Source organism: Apostichopus japonicus, chromosome 12, assembly GCF_037975245.1.
Source record: "Apostichopus japonicus isolate 1M-3 chromosome 12, ASM3797524v1, whole genome shotgun sequence".
Taxonomy (NCBI): domain Eukaryota; kingdom Metazoa; phylum Echinodermata; class Holothuroidea; order Aspidochirotida; family Stichopodidae; genus Apostichopus; species Apostichopus japonicus.
In genome coordinates, this window is record NC_092572.1 from 228,242 (window position 1) to 247,062 (window position 18,821).

Below are 18,821 nucleotides of genomic sequence, written 5' to 3' on the forward strand. Positions count from 1 at the left end.
GGTATTCAGCCGGGGTGAACAAGACCACTACTATAGGTGCACATTACCCTCCCCCCCTTCCCACCCCCAATATTTCAACTTAATGCACACAAGTATTTAATAACACAACGTTATTGTATTGAGGGCTACTTATAAATACCTATTTTATAATCTAAATTTGCCTCATTATTTAAAATTTGAAGTATATTCTGGAGGACCCCAAATGGCTTCAATTACCCCAGCGCAGAAACCTCAACTTCATAAAGTCCTTCATTCGTATTTGGCCGACGGTCCCATTCATTTTCAGTCTCCTACCTCACCATTCACATCCTGTTCATGCCACTGCACCAAACACAACACATAGTTGATTCAATACTTGAATTTGTCAATTATAATTCTATTCTCTATTATATATGTACATGAATACTGAAGTGCTTTACATACTTTTAAAATTGTCAATCTTTTACTCAAACTGTGAATCAAACCATTAATAATAAACAATTTTGTATACCTCATAACATTGCGATGCTCATTCCTGATTGGCTGTATCAGTGATCATTTACGTTCCTTTGAGTTACAAGGCCTAATATTGATTTATAAACATGGAGGTATTTGTAATTAGAGTGAGCACTGCATTACTGCTCCCCAAACAATCTTAAGGTGCTCACGTATCTCTCACCTACCTGAGCAACCGCCACCCATCTCAAGATACCATGAACAATCTATCACCTTAAACTACTCCACGAATCAATTAAGTACTCACCACAATGTATATTTGCATTCTATATAATATCCCTCCCTACCTCTCCATTCTATATGCACCTCACCACCAGACTATCATGACATACAGTTGTTTTATTGATGGTACTATAAAACACATCTTGGTAGGACCAATGGGTTTACATCACACATCATAAATACTAGAAGAAAGTTGTTTTGAGCCAATTAGTACAGTATAAAACACATCTTGGTGGGACAAATGGGTTTACATCACACATCATTTACAGAAAGTTGTTTTGAGCCAATTAGTACAGTATAAAAACATCTTGGTAGGACCAATGGGTTTACATCACACATCATTAACACTAGAAGAAAGTTGTTTGAGCTAATTGGTAAAATAAAACACATCTTGGTGGGACCAATGGGTTTACATCACACATCATTAACACTAGAAGAAAGTTGTTTTGAGCCAATTAGTACAGTATAAAACACATCTTGGTGGGACCAATGGGTTTACATCACACATCATTAACACTAGAAGAAAGTTGTTTGAGCTAATTGGTAAAATAAAACACATCTTGGTGGGACCAATGGGTTTACATCACACATCATTAACACTAGAAGAAAGTTGTTTGAGCTAATTGGTAAAATAAAACACATCTTAGTGGGACCAATGGGTTTACATTGCACATCTTTTACACTAGAAGAAAGTTGTTTCAGCTAATTGGTAAAATGAAACACATCTTGGTGGGACCAATGGGTTTACATTGTAGTTGTACTAGAAAACAGCTGCATTTTACTGGGTCATAATGTTGATACTTGATTACACATCAGTTAAGTCGACTTACTCATCATTCATATTAGAATAGTTGTATTTTAGCTCAACCATTTTATGATACATAATCAGTGACATTAAGGGTGGGTGGGGGAGGGAGGGGAATACTGTTTAAAGTTGACAGGTACTATCAATGTCAGCACCTGATGAATCAGCTGACCATTCAATATGCACCTGGTATCAAACTTTTATTATTACAGTCCTACTAAAAACTAATTGGAATACTCATGTTTCATTTAATAATGATATAAATAAAGCACACTGTAGGAGGTACATCTGGTATTTTGCTCCAGACCTTCACATGTCCTCATATCAATGTTTGGCTGTGATTTATCATGCAACTTCTCTGCACAGACCTTCATATCAATGTCTTCAATGAATGTTTGGCTGTGATTACTTCTCTGCACAGACCTTCATATCAATGTCTTCAATGAATGTTTGGCTGTGATTAATCATGCAAGTTCTCTGCACAGACCTTCATATCAATGTCTTCAATGAATGTTTGGCTGTGATTAATCATGCAAGTTCTCTGCACAGACCTTCATATCAATGTCTTCATATCAATGTCTTCATATCATTGTTTGGCTCTGATTAATCATTCAAGTTCTCTGCACAGTGTGACATTTTGCATTCATCAAGTGTACTAAAGAAATAACCCTTGAATAGAAATATTATCAGTGGCTTAGGTATTTAACCAATGTTTCTGTATAGAACTAAAATGGTTTCTGTGTTTGGTTTGATAGCAAATGCTACACCAGAAAGAAACAAAAACTAAAAACGAAAATGAGCAAACACTAGGTAAGCTTTAAATACCATTTAGGAATTGTTGCTCTTAGAAATAAATACACTAAAACAATTCACATTATATTGCAATTATCAATGAAAACAAATAAACATAGCAACAATCATACAATATTATTGTAACAACAAAACTGTTTAAAAATATTAAAAAGAAGGCTCCCTCAAGGTGTTTTAATATTCTTTCAAGGTGTATGACAAAAGTTGCACTTCTCCATGAACATAAAATATATGAAATTATTGACCCAAGTGTGAACATGATACTAGCGACAAACAATTAAAAAGTTGTTCACAAATATCTTAAATGATAACTTTCTGAATATTTCACAGTTTAAAGATAATGGTGAGTTTTAATCTTCTTTTCTTTTGTAATCGTAAGTGTATGATGAACCAAACATTGCCTCTCTCAATGATTGTAGTTTATGTCATTTAATACACAGCAATACTTCAGTGCTGATGCTATGTAGTAATGTCTTCCTTAGTTACTTGCTGTATAAACTAACATCATTTTATATGTCTAGTAGTGACTGACTATGAATGGTTTAAAAGGATCAGAATTATCCAGCTTGTACTGTACTAAATCACAGACAATGAATCAATGAAAATATCAGAATTATTTGCCCAGTTTCACATAACTTCCAAAGAATTGTTATTACCGGCATTTGCTACTGACACGAATCTACTGTGATTTATGTTGTTTGTAAGTGAGTATTTAAGGAGTTTGTGGAACATAATTTAGGCATTTTTCACATTTTATTATCCAAGTTTCAACCGAATGCAACATACTGACTTCACCATTGCTCATTAAATATGTTTTTATCTTTTTGTCCTCTCCCCATTCCCACAATTCCCTGTTCAGTGACCACCATCAACAGTACAAAACTAGCTCATTAAATATGTTTTTATATTCTTTGTCCTCTCCCCATTCCCACACAATTCCCTGTTCAGTGCCCACCATCAACAGTACAAAACTAGCTCATTAAATATGTTTTTATATTCTTTGTCCTCTCCCCATTCCCACAATTCCCTGTTCAGTGCCCACCATCAACAGTACAAAACTAGCTCATTAAATATGTTTTTATCTTTTTGTCCTCTCCCCATTCCCACACAATTCCCTGTTCAGTGACCACCATCAACAGTACAAAACTAGCTCATTAAATATGTTTTTATATTCTTTATCCTCTCCCCATTCCCACAATTCCCTGTTCAGTGACCACCATCAACAGTACAAAACTAGCTCATTAAATATGTTTTTATATTCTTTATCCTCTCCCCATTCCCACAATTCCCTGTTCAGTGACCACCATCAACAGTACAAAACTAGCTCATTAAATATGTTTTTATATTCTTTATCCTCTCCCCATTCCCACACAATCCCCTGTTCAGTGACCACCATCAACAGTACACAACTAGCTTATTCTTACAGTTTTGTACAAGTAGGTATGAGATTCTTGGAATCTGATTAAAAACAATAAACCAAAACATGAATAAAAAATCAAACAAAAAAGAAAGGAGAGAGTACCATACTCTGTTAATCGCCAACCTTGCATATTTATAGATCCATAATCAAAAATAAATTAGATACACTGCAAACATACTAACACTTCAATCAAATAACCAAGGTTTCTGAGAGACACATCATTGCTGTGGTATTTCTCTAGCAGAGACTGTGTAGTAGTTTACTGCTGAATCAGAGAGAAGCTGATCTAAAGGTGAGACACTGCCATTGTCAAACTACTGTCACACTGCTCATAAAATAACACATAAGCCTGTGATGACCGGATGGATGCGGAACTCACAGTCTCAACCCTGGAAAAAAAAATAATACAGGAGTCATAGCAAGCAGTTAAGTCTACAGATAAATGAAACTGAAGTATAGCATTGTTTACAATATTTCCACCAAGTATATTAATATTACGGCAGAATTATCAGTCTAAGTATAACTGACATGCAAATAACAGTGTTACTTCAGCTAAAATACAAAAAACTGTCTAAGCATTACAGAAATACAAATAACCATCTTAGTATAATTGAAATACAAATAACAGTCTTTGTGTAGTTAAAGTACAATATATAGTAATTATAGTATAGCTCTAGCATATATATCACATACAAATAAGTCTTAATATAGCTGAGACACAAATAACAGTCTTTGTGTAGTTAAAGTACAACACATAGTAATTATAGTATAGCTCTAGCATATATCACATACATATAAGTCTTAATATAGCTGAGACACAAATAACAGTCTTTGTGAGTTAGTACAATATACAGTAATTATAGTATAGCTCTAGCATATATCACATACAAATAAGTCTTAATATAGCTGAGACACAAATAACAGTCTTTGTGTAGTTAAAGTACAATATATAGTAATTATAGTATCGCTCTAGCATATATCACATACAAATAAGTCTTAATATAGCTGAGACACAAATAACAGTCTTTGTGAGTTAGTACAATAAACAGTAATTATAGTATAGCTCTAGCATATATCACATACAAATAAGTCTTAATATAGCTGAGACACAAATAACAGTCTTTGTGAGTTAGTACAATATACAGTAATTATAGTACAGCTCTAGCATATATCACATGTGTGTAGTTAAAGTACAATATATAGTAATTATAGTATAGCTCTAGCATATATCACATACAAATAAGTCTTAATATAGCTGAGACACAAATAACAGTCTTTGTGAGTTAGTACAATATACAGTAATTATAGTATAGCTCTAGCATATATCACATGTGTGTAGTTAATGTACAACTTATAGTAATTATAGTATAGCTCTAGCATATATCACATACATATAAGTCTTAATATAGCTGAGACACAAATAACAGTCTTTGTGAGTTAGTACAATATATAGTAATTATAGTATAGCTCTAGCATATAACACATGTGTGTAGTTAAAGTACAATATATAGTAATTATAGTATAGCTCTAGCATATATCACATACATATAAGTCTTAATATAGCTGAGACACAAATAATAGTCTTTGTGTAGTTAAAGTACAATATATAGTAATTATAGTATAGCTCTAGCATATAACACATACAAATAAGTCTTAATATAGCTGAGACACAAATAACAGTCTTTGTGAGTTAGTACAATATATAGTAATTATAGTATAGCTCTAGCATATAACACATGTGTGTAGTTAAAGTACAATATATAGTAATTATAGTATAGCTCTAGCATATATCACATACATATAAGTCTTAATATAGCTGAGACACAAATAATAGTCTTTGTGTAGTTAAAGTACAATATATAGTAATTATAGTATAGCTCTAGCATATATCACATACAAATAAGTCATAGTATAATTGAAATACAAATAACAGTCTTTGTGTAGTTAAAGTACAATATATATATAGCTCTAGCATATATCACATACAAATAAGTCTTAGTATAATTGAAATACAAAAATCAGTTTATGTCTAGCTGAAATACAAATTAGTCTTAGAAAAGATAATAAACAAATAACAGTTTTACTATAGTTGACACATTGCTATGACTGTTTACAGAACAAATCACACAACTGCTAATTGGACTTTTAATATTGAAAGAAATGCTAATACAACTCTTTCTTGGGTGTGGAACTATGCTATTGAACAGGCAACACATATATTTAAAGAAATGCTTATAAACAACTCTTTCTAGTGCATGGAACTATGCTATTGAACAGCAAACACAGATAGTTTAAGGAATGCTAATACAACTCTTTCTTGTGCATGGAACTATGCTATTGAACAGCACACACATATATTTAAAGAAATGCTTATATACAACTCTTTCTTGTGCATGGAACTATGCTATTGAACAGCAAACACAGATAGTTTAAGGAATGCTAATACAACTCTTTCTTGTGCATGGAACTATGCTACTGAACAGCACACACAGATAGTTTAAGAAATGCTTATACACAACTCTTGCTTGTGCATGGAACTATGCTATTGAACAGCACACACATATATTTAAAGAAATGCTTATATACAACTCTTTCTTGTGCATGGAACTATGCTATAGAACAGCAAACACAGATAGTTTAAGGAATGCTAATACAACTCTTTCTTGTGCATGGAACTATGCTATTGAACAGCACACACATATATTTAAAGAAATGCTTATATACAACTCTTTCTTGTGCATGGAACTATGCTATAGAACAGCAAACACAGATAGTTTAAGGAATGCTAATACAACTCTTTCTTGTGCATGGAACTATGCTATTGAACAGCACACACATATATTTAAAGAAATGCTTATATACAACTCTTTCTTGTGCATGGAACTATGCTATTGAACAGCACACACAGATAGTTTAAGAAATGCTTATACACAACTCTTGCTTGTGCATGGAACTATGCTATTGAACAGCACACACATATATTTAAAGAAATGCTTATATACAACTCTTTCTTGTGCATGGAACTATGCTATTGAACAGCAAACACAGATAGTTTAAGGAATGCTAATACAACTCTTTCTTGTGCATGGAACTATGCTACTGAACAGCACACACAGATAGTTTAAGAAATGCTTATACACAACTCTTGCTTGTGCATGGAACTATGCTATTGAACAGCAAACACAGATAGTTTAAGGAATGCTAATACAACTCTTGCTTGTGCATGGAACTATGCTATTGAACAGCACACACATATATTTAAAGAAATGCTTATATACAACTCTTTCTTGTGCATGGAACTATGCTATTGAACAGCACACACAGATAGTTTAAGGAATGCTTATACACAACTCTTGCTTGTGCATGGAACTATGATATTGAACAGCACACACAAATACAGTAGTTTAAGGAATGCTAATACAACTCTTTCTTGTGCATGTTAGAATAAAAGTATTGAATTTCACAATAAGGAATGGGTCATAATGTGGTTGACTCATGTTCATCTAGGCAGCACTTCATTTGTTTAGATGCAGCATCAAAACAATACTGACTTATTTCTTGAAGAAGGGAAGACATGATTTACCTTAAATGTAACTGGCTAACTATTTAGTTGGTGAGTACACTACATTGGTATTAGCAATGTGCAGCACTATCAGAAATTGAGAATATGCTCAACAGTGTTAAAGCATAAAGTACAACATCACCAAGAGAAGAGACAACATAGTCATATACAATGGTTACACAAATAAAAAATTACCTTTCGTCATCATATTTATGCCATTTCTGTTGTTTGGCATGTTTGCACACTGCAACATAATGACCGTGATATATGGACCCAAAGTGATTTACTGTGCCATGAAGGTTATACTTGAAGTTACTGCTATCAGAACCTGTGCATTACAAAAGATGAAACACAGCAATAAAATATAACAATAATAAGCATTAAGAGTTGTTTCCCTGTGGTAGATGGTGGGAATCAGCATGTCAGGTGAGTAACATCAACATGTCAGATGAGTAACATCACCATGTCAGATGAGTAACATCAGCATGTCAGATGAGTAACATCAACATGTCAGATGAGTAACATCAGCATGTCAGATGAGTAACATCAACATGTCAGATGAGTAACATCACCATGTCAGATGAGTAACATCAGCATGTCAGATGAGTAACATCAACATGTCAGATGAGTAACATCAACATGTCAGATGAGTAACATCAACATGTCAGATGAGTAATATCAGCATGTCAGATGAGTAACATCAGCATGTCAGATGAGTAACATCAACATGTCAGATGAGTAACATCAGCATGTCAGATGAGTAACATCACCATGTTAGATGAATAACATCAGCATGTCAGATGAGTAACATCAGCATATCAGATGAGTAACATCAGCATGTTGAATGAATAACAGATCAGCATATCAGATGAGTAACAACAGCATGTCAGATGAGTAACATCAGCATGTCAGATGAGTAACATCAGCATGTCAGATGAGTAACATCAGCATGTCAGATGAGTAACATCAACATGTCAGGTGAGTAACATCAGCATGTCAGATGAGTAACATCAACATGTCAGATGAATAAGGTCCATGTCAGATGAGTAACATCAGCATGTCAGGTGAGTAACATCAGCATGTCAGATGAGTAACATCAGCATGTCAGATGAGTAACATCAGCATGTCAGATGAGTAACATCAGCATGTCAGATGAATAAGGTCCATGTCAGATGAGTAACATCAGCATATCAGATGAATAAAATCAGCATGTCAGATGAGTAACATCAGCATATCAGATGAATAAAATCAGCATGTTGAATGAATAACAGATCAGCATATCAGATGAGTAACAACAGCATGTCAGATGAAAACCTTTGAAATGTCAGTTGAATAACATGAACATGTCAGATGAGTAACACCAACATGTCAGACGAATAACATCAGAGATTGCTGGCAGACAAGACACATTTATACCCTGTTTGAGTTGTTGAAGAGAGATTGCTGGGTGAAAGTTACAATGTATTTAATAAGTAGCTTCACAGTGCCAACCATTTTAATGTATGCAAGGGGCTTTTCCTCTTTACATGTTGCTGCTCCTTTACAACTCACGTGAATCATCAGCTGCATATCTTTCCAAGTTTAATTCTTGCAGCGGAAAATCAACAAATGTGGAGAGTTTGCTCCTCCCTGAAAATCGTTTTAAATCTGAAAAAAGTTAGTTGAGGAACATTTTTAGCATATGAAAATTATTTAAAATAATTCTGTTAAGGCCTAACAGGTTCCCTCTTTGGCAAACATCAAATGGAGAGTAACTGGAGCAACAATACTGATGTTCTTCCACATCCCAGTTGTTTAATAACAGATGATGCAGAGTCAAACAACCTTAGAGTTCTGCTTTCAATATTCAGCTTTGAACAAGTTAGTTAATTTGACAATATGTTTTATATATTATTTGAAGAATTAAGGAATGAAAATCACAAATAAAGAAACAGAAGGGGGGGGGGATGATAATCCAATAGAATGACCATAAATGTTAAGAGTTGGTTTGTTAGCCTAATAAACATGAAAATGAGAAAATAATTAAAAAGGAAACAAAAATCATACAGATGTTGTCAGACTGACACTGAGTTGGGAATTACTTATTGAAGCAGAGGGGTGCCCACCAACCCACCACCCTCAACCAAACAGACCATCAATGCCTCCTGGGGTAGAGTGGAGATTTTCTGTTTATAATGGCACTTTTGATAACTTTGGCTTATAATGAGTGCCTCATAAGTGTTTGGTAATATAATAAACCTGAGCGTAGAATACACAAGTACCTGTTTAATACATTATCATGTAATACTTTTAGCTCACTAGGTGTATCCAGTATCTCCTATGTAAACTATACAGTATTGCTCACTAGTTTTGTTCCAGCACCTGTTCATTAACATGTATTAATATTAACTCACTAGGTGTGTCCAGTATCTCGTCTGTATATTATACAGTAATGCTCACTAGTTTTGTTCCAGCACCTGTTCATTAACATGTATTAATATTAACTCACTAGGTGTGTCCAGTATCTCGTCTGTATATTATACAGTAATGCTCACTAGTTTTGTTCCAGCACCTGTTCATTAACATGTATTAATATTAACTCACTAGGTGTGTCCAGTATCTCGTCTGTATATTATACAGTAATGCTCACTAGTTTTGTTCCAGCACCTGTTCATTAACATGTATTAATATTAACTCACTAGGTGTGTCCAGTATCTCGTCTGTATATTATACAGTAATGCTCACTAGTTTTGTTCCAGCACCTGTTCATTAACATGTATTAATATTAACTCACTAGGTGTGTCCAGTATCTCGTCTGTATATTATACAGTAATGCTCACTAGTTTTGTTCCAGCACCTGTTCATTAACATGTATTAATATTAACTCACTAGGTGTGTCCAGTATCTTGTATGTATATTATACAGTAATGCTCACTAGTTTTGTTCCAGCACCTGTTCATTAACATGTATTAATATTAACTCACTAGGTGTGTCCAGTATCTCGTCTGTATATTATACAGTAATGCTCACTAGTTTTGTTCCAGCACCTGTTCATTAACATGTATTAATATTAACTCACTAGGTGTGTCCAGTATCTCGTCTGTATATTATACAGTAATGCTCACTAGTTTTGTTCCAGCACCTGTTCATTAACATGTATTAATATTAGCTCACTAGGTGTGTCCAGTATCTTGTATGTATATTATACAGTAATGCTCACTAGTTTTGTTCCAGCACCTGTTCATTAACATGTATTAATATTAGCTCACTAGGTGTGTCCAGTATCTTGTATGTATATTATACAGTAATGCTCACTAGTTTTGTTCCAGCACCTGTTCATTAACATGTATTAATATTAGCTCACTAGGTGTGTCCAGTATCTTGTATGTATATTATACAGTAATGCTCACTAGTTTTGTTCCAGCACCTGTTCATTAACATGTATTAATATTAGCTCACTAGGTGTGTCCAGTATCTTGTATGTATATTATACAGTAATGCTCACTAGTTTTGTTCCAGCACCTGTTCATTAACATGTATTAATATTAACTCACTAGGTGTGTCCAGTATCTCGTCTGTATATTATACAGTAATGCTCACTAGTTTTGTTCCAGCACCTGTTCATTAACATGTATTAATATTAACTCACTAGGTGTGTCCAGTATCTCGTCTGTATATTATACAGTAATGCTCACTAGTTTTGTTCCAGCACCTGTTCATTAACATGTATTAATATTAGCTCACTAGGTGTGTCCAGTATCTTGTATGTATATTATACAGTAATGCTCACTAGTTTTGTTCCAGTACCTGTTATATACATTAACATGTATTAATATTAACTCACTAGGTGTGTCCAGTATCTTGTATGCTCACTAGTTTTGTTCCAGTACCTGTTATATACATTATCATGTAATACTATTAGCTCACTAGGTGTATCCAGTACCTCCTTATACTAGTGTTTGCACGGGGTATCTGGGTACCCGGTACTCACCCGACGCAATACTACCTGGTTCCCAATTTATTACCCGAACCCTACGCAAAGTGTGATTTTTTTGGCAAGATTTAGGTTAGGCAAGATTTTCTCCACTGATTTAGTGTGGTGTTAGGCTACCATGAAGTCAAAGATAACAGCAATAATGAAAGTATTCCATGGATATCTTCTAAGTGCTTTACAATTACAGCGAATGAACAGATGGTACGGCTAGATTTCTACATTGACTTACTGTGGTGTAAGGCTACCATGTGGAAAAACTTCAAAGAATTCGCACAATTATTTTTTTTTTCATTCGTTTATTTCATAGCATGCAATAATGCTAGCTCACTGCATTGTGACCAGAATTTGTTTAAATAACATTGAGGATTTTTAAAACGCAGACATATACACCGATAATGGTGCTCAAAGGGAATACCAATAATATTGACCTTGGCAACGACAACCAGTCAAACATAAAGACAATCCCTCAACATGGCAACAGCTAAACATTGCCCAACTAACAATTTATCTCACAGGTCCCCATTCATTTACCTGGGTGAAGAGAGACAATGTCAGAGATAAACTTAACAATTTATCTCACAGGTCCCCATTCATTTACCTGGGTGAAGAGAGACAATGTCCGAGATAAACTTAACAATGTATCTCACAGGTCCCCATTCATTTACCTGGGTGAAGAGAGACAATGTCAGAGATACTGTAAACGTAACAATTTATCTCACAGGTCCCCATACATTTACCTGGGTGAAGAGAGACAATGTCAGAGATAAACTTAACAATTTATCTCACAGGTCCCCATTCATTTACCTGGGTGAAGAGAGACAATGTCAGAGATAAACTTAACAATTTATCTCACAGGTTCCCATTCATTTACCTGGGTGAAGAGAGACAATGTCAGAGATAAACTTAACAATTTATCTCACAGGTCCCCATTCATTTACCTGGGTGAAGAGAGACAATGTCAGAGATAAACTGACCTGACCTGCAAACCTTAGATTCACTGCCTTAACCACACTCTCATGTTCATTATTTTTATTATCATATGTGAAAGTAAGGATACGTATCACTAAGACTGGCGGGAACCTCTGTATGGATAATGTCTTTGTACAGACCTGCAAGGACTTACACCGATCACACATCTAAAAATTAAACAAAAAGAAAGTTAATGTATGCTTCATAAGTGAAAGAAATGGGTATCAAATACTACTTGAGGACAAACATTAAGAACCAATATATCTAATACTGTGTAAATAGACTCACATTAAGAACAAATATATCTAACTGTGTAAATAAACCCACATCGAGAACCAATATATCTAAAACTGTGTAAATAAACTCACATTAAGAACTAATATATCTAACTGTGTAAATAAACCCACATCAACAACCAATATATCTAAAACTGTGTAAATAAACCCACATCGAAAACCAATATATCTAACTGTATAAATAAAAACCACATCAAGAGCCAAAATATCTAACTGTGTAAATAAACCCATATCAAGAACCAATAAATCTAACTGTGTGAATAAACCCATATCTAAAACCAATATATCTAACTGTGTGCATAAACCCATATTAAGAACCAATATATCTAACTGTGTAAATAATCCCACATCGAGAACCAATATATCTAACTGTGTAAATAAAACCACATCAAGAGCCAAAATATCTAACTGTGTAAATGAACCCACACCAAGAGCCAAAATATCTAACTGTGTAAATAAACCCACATCAAGAACCAATAAATCTAACTGTGTGAATAAACCCATATCTAAAACCAATATATCTAACTGTGTGCATAAACCCATAATAAGAACCAATATATCTAACTGTGTAAATAATCCCACACTAAGTACCAATATATTTAACTGTGTAAATAAACCCACACCAAGAACCAATATATTAACTGTGTAAATTTAACCCACATCAGGAATCAATATATCTAACTGTGTGAATAAACCATCGAGAACCAATATATCTAACTGTGAAAATAAAAACACATCAAGAACCAATATATCTAACTGTGTAAATAAACCCACATTGAGAACCAACATATCTAACTTTGTGAATAAACCCACATTAAGAACCAATATATCTAACTGTGTAAATAAACCCACATTAAAAACCAATATATTTAACTGTGTGAATAAACTCACATCGAGAACAAATATATCTAACTGGGTTAATAAACCCACATCAAGAACCAATATATCTAACTGTGTAAATAAACCCACATCAAGAACCAATATATCTAACTGTGTAAATAAACCCACATTGAGAACCAATATATCTAAAACTCTGTAAATAAACCCACATTAAGAACCAATATATCTAACTGTGTAAATAATCCCACATCGAGAACCAATATATCTAACTTTGTGAATAAACCCAAATTAAAAACCAATATATCTAACTGTGTGAATAAACCCACATCAAGAAGCAATATATCTAACTGTATAAATAAACCCACATCAACACCAATATATCTAACTGTGTGAATAAACCCACATATATAACATACCGGTTTCTCCTCTTTGTCCAGCACTTCCGATCTTGTGAAATGTTGAAGGCAATCATTCAATGTAACACTACCTTGTTCCTGTGCAAAAACAAATATAAGTCTGTTATCAGGCATTCTGTTCATTAAAATTTCGGATAGATTTACTACCAAGACATTCACCTTATATTTTACAATTCTATTGTATAAGTTAGACTTTCTCGGATCCTAAGGGCTCTTGCTAGAATAGAAATCTCATATTCTTTAACTGTTCTTGTAAATAATTTGCAGTTTCACAAAAAATTTCAGTTTTTTTCTTTGACCCTTGGACACCTTATATTTTATTTCATTTAGCAACCTTAACTAGTGTTCATGCAAATGTGTTCCACTTTAGGAAATGACATCTAACACAGCTATGCAAAATGAAACCAGAAAGCCAGAAGGCTTTGTTATTTCTTGCCTCATGATTCATAGAGCAACTGAGGGAATGTGTACTAAAGTCAAGTACCAGAACATCAGAATAGAGTAACAGGAAACTTGACCCTTCTGAGAATGAGTTACAGCAGGGTCATCTAAAGTCAAGTACCAGAACATCAGAATAGAGTAACAGATAACTTGACCCTTCTGAGAATGAGTTACAGCAGGGTCATCTAAAGTCAAGTACCAGAACATCAGAATAGAGTAACAGATTACTTGACCCTTCTGAGAATGAGTTACAGCTGGGTCATCTAAAGTCAAGTACCAGAACATCAGAATAGAGTAACAGATAACTTGACCCTTCTGAGAATGAGTTACAGCAGGGTCATCTAAAGCCAAGTACCAGAACATCAGAATAGAGTAACAGGTAACTTGACCCTTCTGAGAATGAGTTACAGCAGGGTCATCTAAAGTCAAGTACCAGAACATCAGAATAGAGTAACAGATTACTTGACCCTTCTGAGAATGAGTTACAGCAGGGTCATCTAAAGTCAAGTACCAGAACATCAGAATAGAGTACAACAGATAACTTGACCCTTCTGAGAATGAGTTACAGCAGGGTCATCTAAAGTCAAGTACCAGAACATCAGAATAGAGTAACAGATTACTTGACCCTTCTGAGAATGAGTTACAGCAGGGTCATCTAAAGTCAAGTACCAGAACATCAGAATAGAGTAACAGATAACTTGACCCTTCTGAGAATGAGTTACAGCAGGGTCATCTAAAGTCAAGTACCAGAACATCAGAATAGAGTAACGGATTACTTGACCCTTCTGAGAATGAGTTACAGCAGGGTCATCTAAAGTCAAGTACCAAAACATCAGAATAGAATAACAGGTTACTTGACCCTTCTGAGAATGAGTTACAGCAGGGTCATCTAAAGTCAAGTACCAGAACATCAGAATAGAGTTACAGATTACTTGACCCTTCTGAGAATGAGTTACAGCAGGGTCATCTAAAGTCAAGTACCAGAACATCAGAATAGAGTAACAGATTACTTGACCCTTCTGAGAATGAGTTACAGCAGGGTCATCTAAAGTCAAGTACCAGAACATCAGAATAGAGTAACAGATTACTTGACCCTTCTGAGAATGAGTTACAGCAGGGTCATCTAAAGTCATGTACCAGAACATCAGAATAGTGTAACAGATTACTTGACCCTTCTGAGAATGAGTTACAGCAGAGTCATCTAAAGTCAAGTACCAGAACATCAGAATAGAGTAACAGATTACTTGACCCTTCTGAGAATGAGTTACAGCAGGGTCATCTAAAGTCAAGTACCAGAACATCAGAATAGAGTAACAGGTTACTTGACCCTTCTGAGAATGAGTTACAGCAGGGTCATCTAAAGTCAAGTACCAGAACATCAGAATAGAGTAACAGATAACTTGACCCTTCTGAGAATGAGTTACAGCAGGGTCATCTAAAGTCAAGTACCAGAACATCAGAATAGAGTTCAGGTTACTTGACCCTTCTGAGAATGAGTTACAGCAGGGTCATCTAAAGTCAAGTACCAGAACATCAGAATAGAGTAACAGATTATCTGACCCTTCTGAGAATGAGTTACAGCAGGGTCATCTAAAGTCAAGTACCAGAAAATCAGAATAGCGTAACAGATAACTTGACCCTTCTGAGAAAGAGTTACAGCAGGGTCATCTAAAATCAAGTACCAGAACATCAGAATAGAGTAACAGGTTACTTGACCCTTCTGAGAATGAGTTACAGCAGGGTCATCTAAAGTCAAATACCAGAACATCAGAATAGAGTAACAGATTACTTGACCCTTCTGAGAATGAGTTACAGCAGGGTCATCTAAAGTCAAGTACCAGAACATCAGAATAGAGTAACAGGTTACTTGACCCTTCTGAGAATGAGTTACAGCAGGGTCATCTAAAGTCAAGTACCAGAAAATCAGAATAGAGTAACAGGTTACTTGACCCTTCTGAGAATGAGTTACAGCAGGGTCATCTAAAGTCAAGTACCAGAACATCAGAATAGAGTAACAGGTTACTTGACCCTTCTGAGAATGAGTTACAGCAGGGTCATCTAAAGTCAAATACCAGAACATCAGAATAGCGTAACAGATTACTTGACCCTTCTGAGAATGAGTTACAGCAGGGTCATCTAAAGTCAAGTACCAGAACATCAGCATAGAGTAACAGGTTACTTGACCCTTCTGAGAATGAGTTACAGCAGGGTCATCTAAAGTCAAGTACCAGAAAATCAGAATAGAGTAAAAGGTTACTTGACCCTTCTGAGAATGAGTTACAGCAGGGTCATAGTTGGGAATGGTAAACACTCACAGCTAATTAAACAAGCAACGAGTAAATCCTGTGACATTTAGTGAGACAGAAAAGCCATTTGTTAAAGAATTGTGTCAAAGTGAAAAGAATGATCTGAGGGTCATTTTGGAGGAAGGTGTTAGATATTTTAACTTTATGTTTTGACCACTGATGATATCCACTGACATTTCTTACACTCAATAAGTTGGATCCACGTAAATCAAATTTTCATTTTTGAGTTTGAGAGCTTAAAAGGTTCTGATACTCAGTAAGGTGCATCCACATACCAAGTATGAATTAAATCAAATCTTTCCTTTTTAAACTTTGAGCTGTATTGACCTTAAATGACCTTCAAACTCTGCAGAAAAGAATACAATTCTCTTGTACTCAATAAGTTATATCAACATTCTAAGTATGAAGTAAATCCAAGCTTCAATTTTGAGTTATAATGTCAACAAAGTTGACTTTGTCAGGTAATGTGTCTACAAGGTTTTAGGACTTTGACCTGTTGACCTCAATAACCTTTGAACTCTGCAGGATACAACATCGTTTTTCTACTCCAAGGTACAAAAAATGATGATCACCCACCACATAGTTTTTGAGTTATCATGTTTATAAGCCAAGATATCACACACGCATGTACACCATCGCAAAGATTCACATTTCTATTTGCCTTTGGCAAGGCATCAAAACCAGCAGAAAATATAAAAGAATTTTTCTCACACAAGACAAGTTCACTACTTTACACTGTAATGTTAAAAACAAAAGCTGGAGTTCGTGAGTGGCAATACTTTACAATCAGCTGTGAGTATATGACTGAAAATAAAACATTTTAGCATTTACTGAACTGTGTGTAGCACTCACTCTGGGTATTGGTAAGGACAGGTCCCAGAAAGGGTCAAAGGTCACTGATTTAAATCCACAAGTGCAGCATTCTAAAGTACTTTTCAACTGACCCACAAACAATTCTGAAATGTGAGATTTTTCTCTGGATTTGTATCTCTGCCAGGCTTCCATAGCTTTTTCAGTATCACTGCCAAAGGAAAAGAGAGAAGCAAGTTTAAATGGCAGAAAAAATGAGAGAAATGTGTTTTCATTCACCCAAAGGACATAACCAGCCGTAGATAGAGGTTGACCACAAAATACATTTTGGCTGGACATGCTCATTGCATCTTTTAATACAAACCAAACCCATATTAAAAGCAGCCTATAACTACAAGAACACCTACACTTTCTATATGAAACCTTTGAGGACAGAATGTAAATAGGGCCAATGAAGAGACATACCTGAGGTCATCAGCAATCTCTGTGTTGTAACGAGGTTTCCTTTTAACTGCATTTACGTCTTCATGTAAACCCTCCAACAAGAATATCAAAAATTCCTGAGCATCTTGCTGACTGTTGGAGATATGTAATAAAGATGGTATGACGATAGAAAATGATGAGTGATACTTATACTGGCAATCAGCATTATACGCATGCAACCAGTCAGGCTGGTTTTAAGGTGCTGGTAATCAGCATTACAAGCATGCAACCAGTCAGGCTGGTGTTAAGGTGCTGGCAATCAGGATTATAAGCATGCAACCAGTCAGGCTGGTGTTAAGGTGCTGGCAATCAGTATTACAAGCATGCAACCAGTCAGTCTGGTTTTAAGGTGCTGGCAATCATTATTACAAGCATGCAACCAGTCAGGCTGGTGGTAAGGTGCTGGCAATCAGCATTATAAGCATGCAACCAGTCAGGCTGGTGTTAAGGTGCTGGCAATCATTATTACAAGCATGCAACCAGTCAGGCTGGTGGTAAGGTGCTGGCAATCAGCATTACAAGCATGCAACCAGTCAGGCTGGTGTTAAGGTGCTGGCAATCAGGATTATAAGCATGCAACCAGTCAGGCTGGTGTTAAGGTGCTGGCAATCATTATTACAAGCATGCAACCAGTCAGGCTGGTTTTAAGGTGCTGGCAATCATTATTACAAGCATGCAACCAGTCAGGCTGGTGGTAAGGTGCTGGCAATCAGCATTATAAGCATGCAACCAGTCAGGCTGGTGTTAAGGTGCTGGCAATCATTATTACAAGCATGCAACCAGTCAGGCTGGTGGTAAGGTGCTGGCAATCAGCATTATAAGCATGCAACCAGTCAGGCTGGTGGTAAGGTGCTGGCAATCAGTATTATAAGCATGCAACCAGTCAGGCTGGTGGTAAGGTGCTGGCAATCAGCATTATAAGCATGCAACCAGTCAGGCTGGTGTTAAGGTGCTGGCAATCAGCATTATAAGC

At 35.4% G+C, this 18,821-nt stretch overlaps 1 protein-coding gene across 2 annotated transcripts in view; it reads right to left on the minus strand.

Moving 5' to 3' along the window:
• Window positions 1-355: 355 nt before the first annotated feature.
• LOC139977007 (ubiquitin carboxyl-terminal hydrolase 2-like) overlaps window positions 356-18,821 on the minus strand; it is a 36,614-nt gene continuing 18,148 nt past the window's right edge. The window contains exons 6-13 of one of the 2 annotated variants that reach the window (XR_011796369.1): window positions 17,831-17,941; window positions 17,408-17,576; window positions 13,809-13,886; window positions 12,345-12,423; window positions 8,866-8,961; window positions 7,510-7,642; window positions 2,074-4,141; window positions 356-2,023 (exon numbers count right to left, since the gene is read on the minus strand). Coding sequence is in view for 1 of the 2 variants with exons in the window: in XM_071985948.1 (XP_071842049.1) it covers window positions 4,039-4,141; window positions 7,510-7,642; window positions 8,866-8,961; window positions 12,345-12,423; window positions 13,809-13,886; window positions 17,408-17,576; window positions 17,831-17,941 (769 nt within the window). In the remaining variant the exon portion in view is untranslated. Of the gene's footprint in view, window positions 4,142-7,509; window positions 7,643-8,865; window positions 8,962-12,344; window positions 12,424-13,808; window positions 13,887-17,407; window positions 17,577-17,830; window positions 17,942-18,821 lie in introns of both variants that reach the window. The other variant, XM_071985948.1, reaches the window with a different exon arrangement.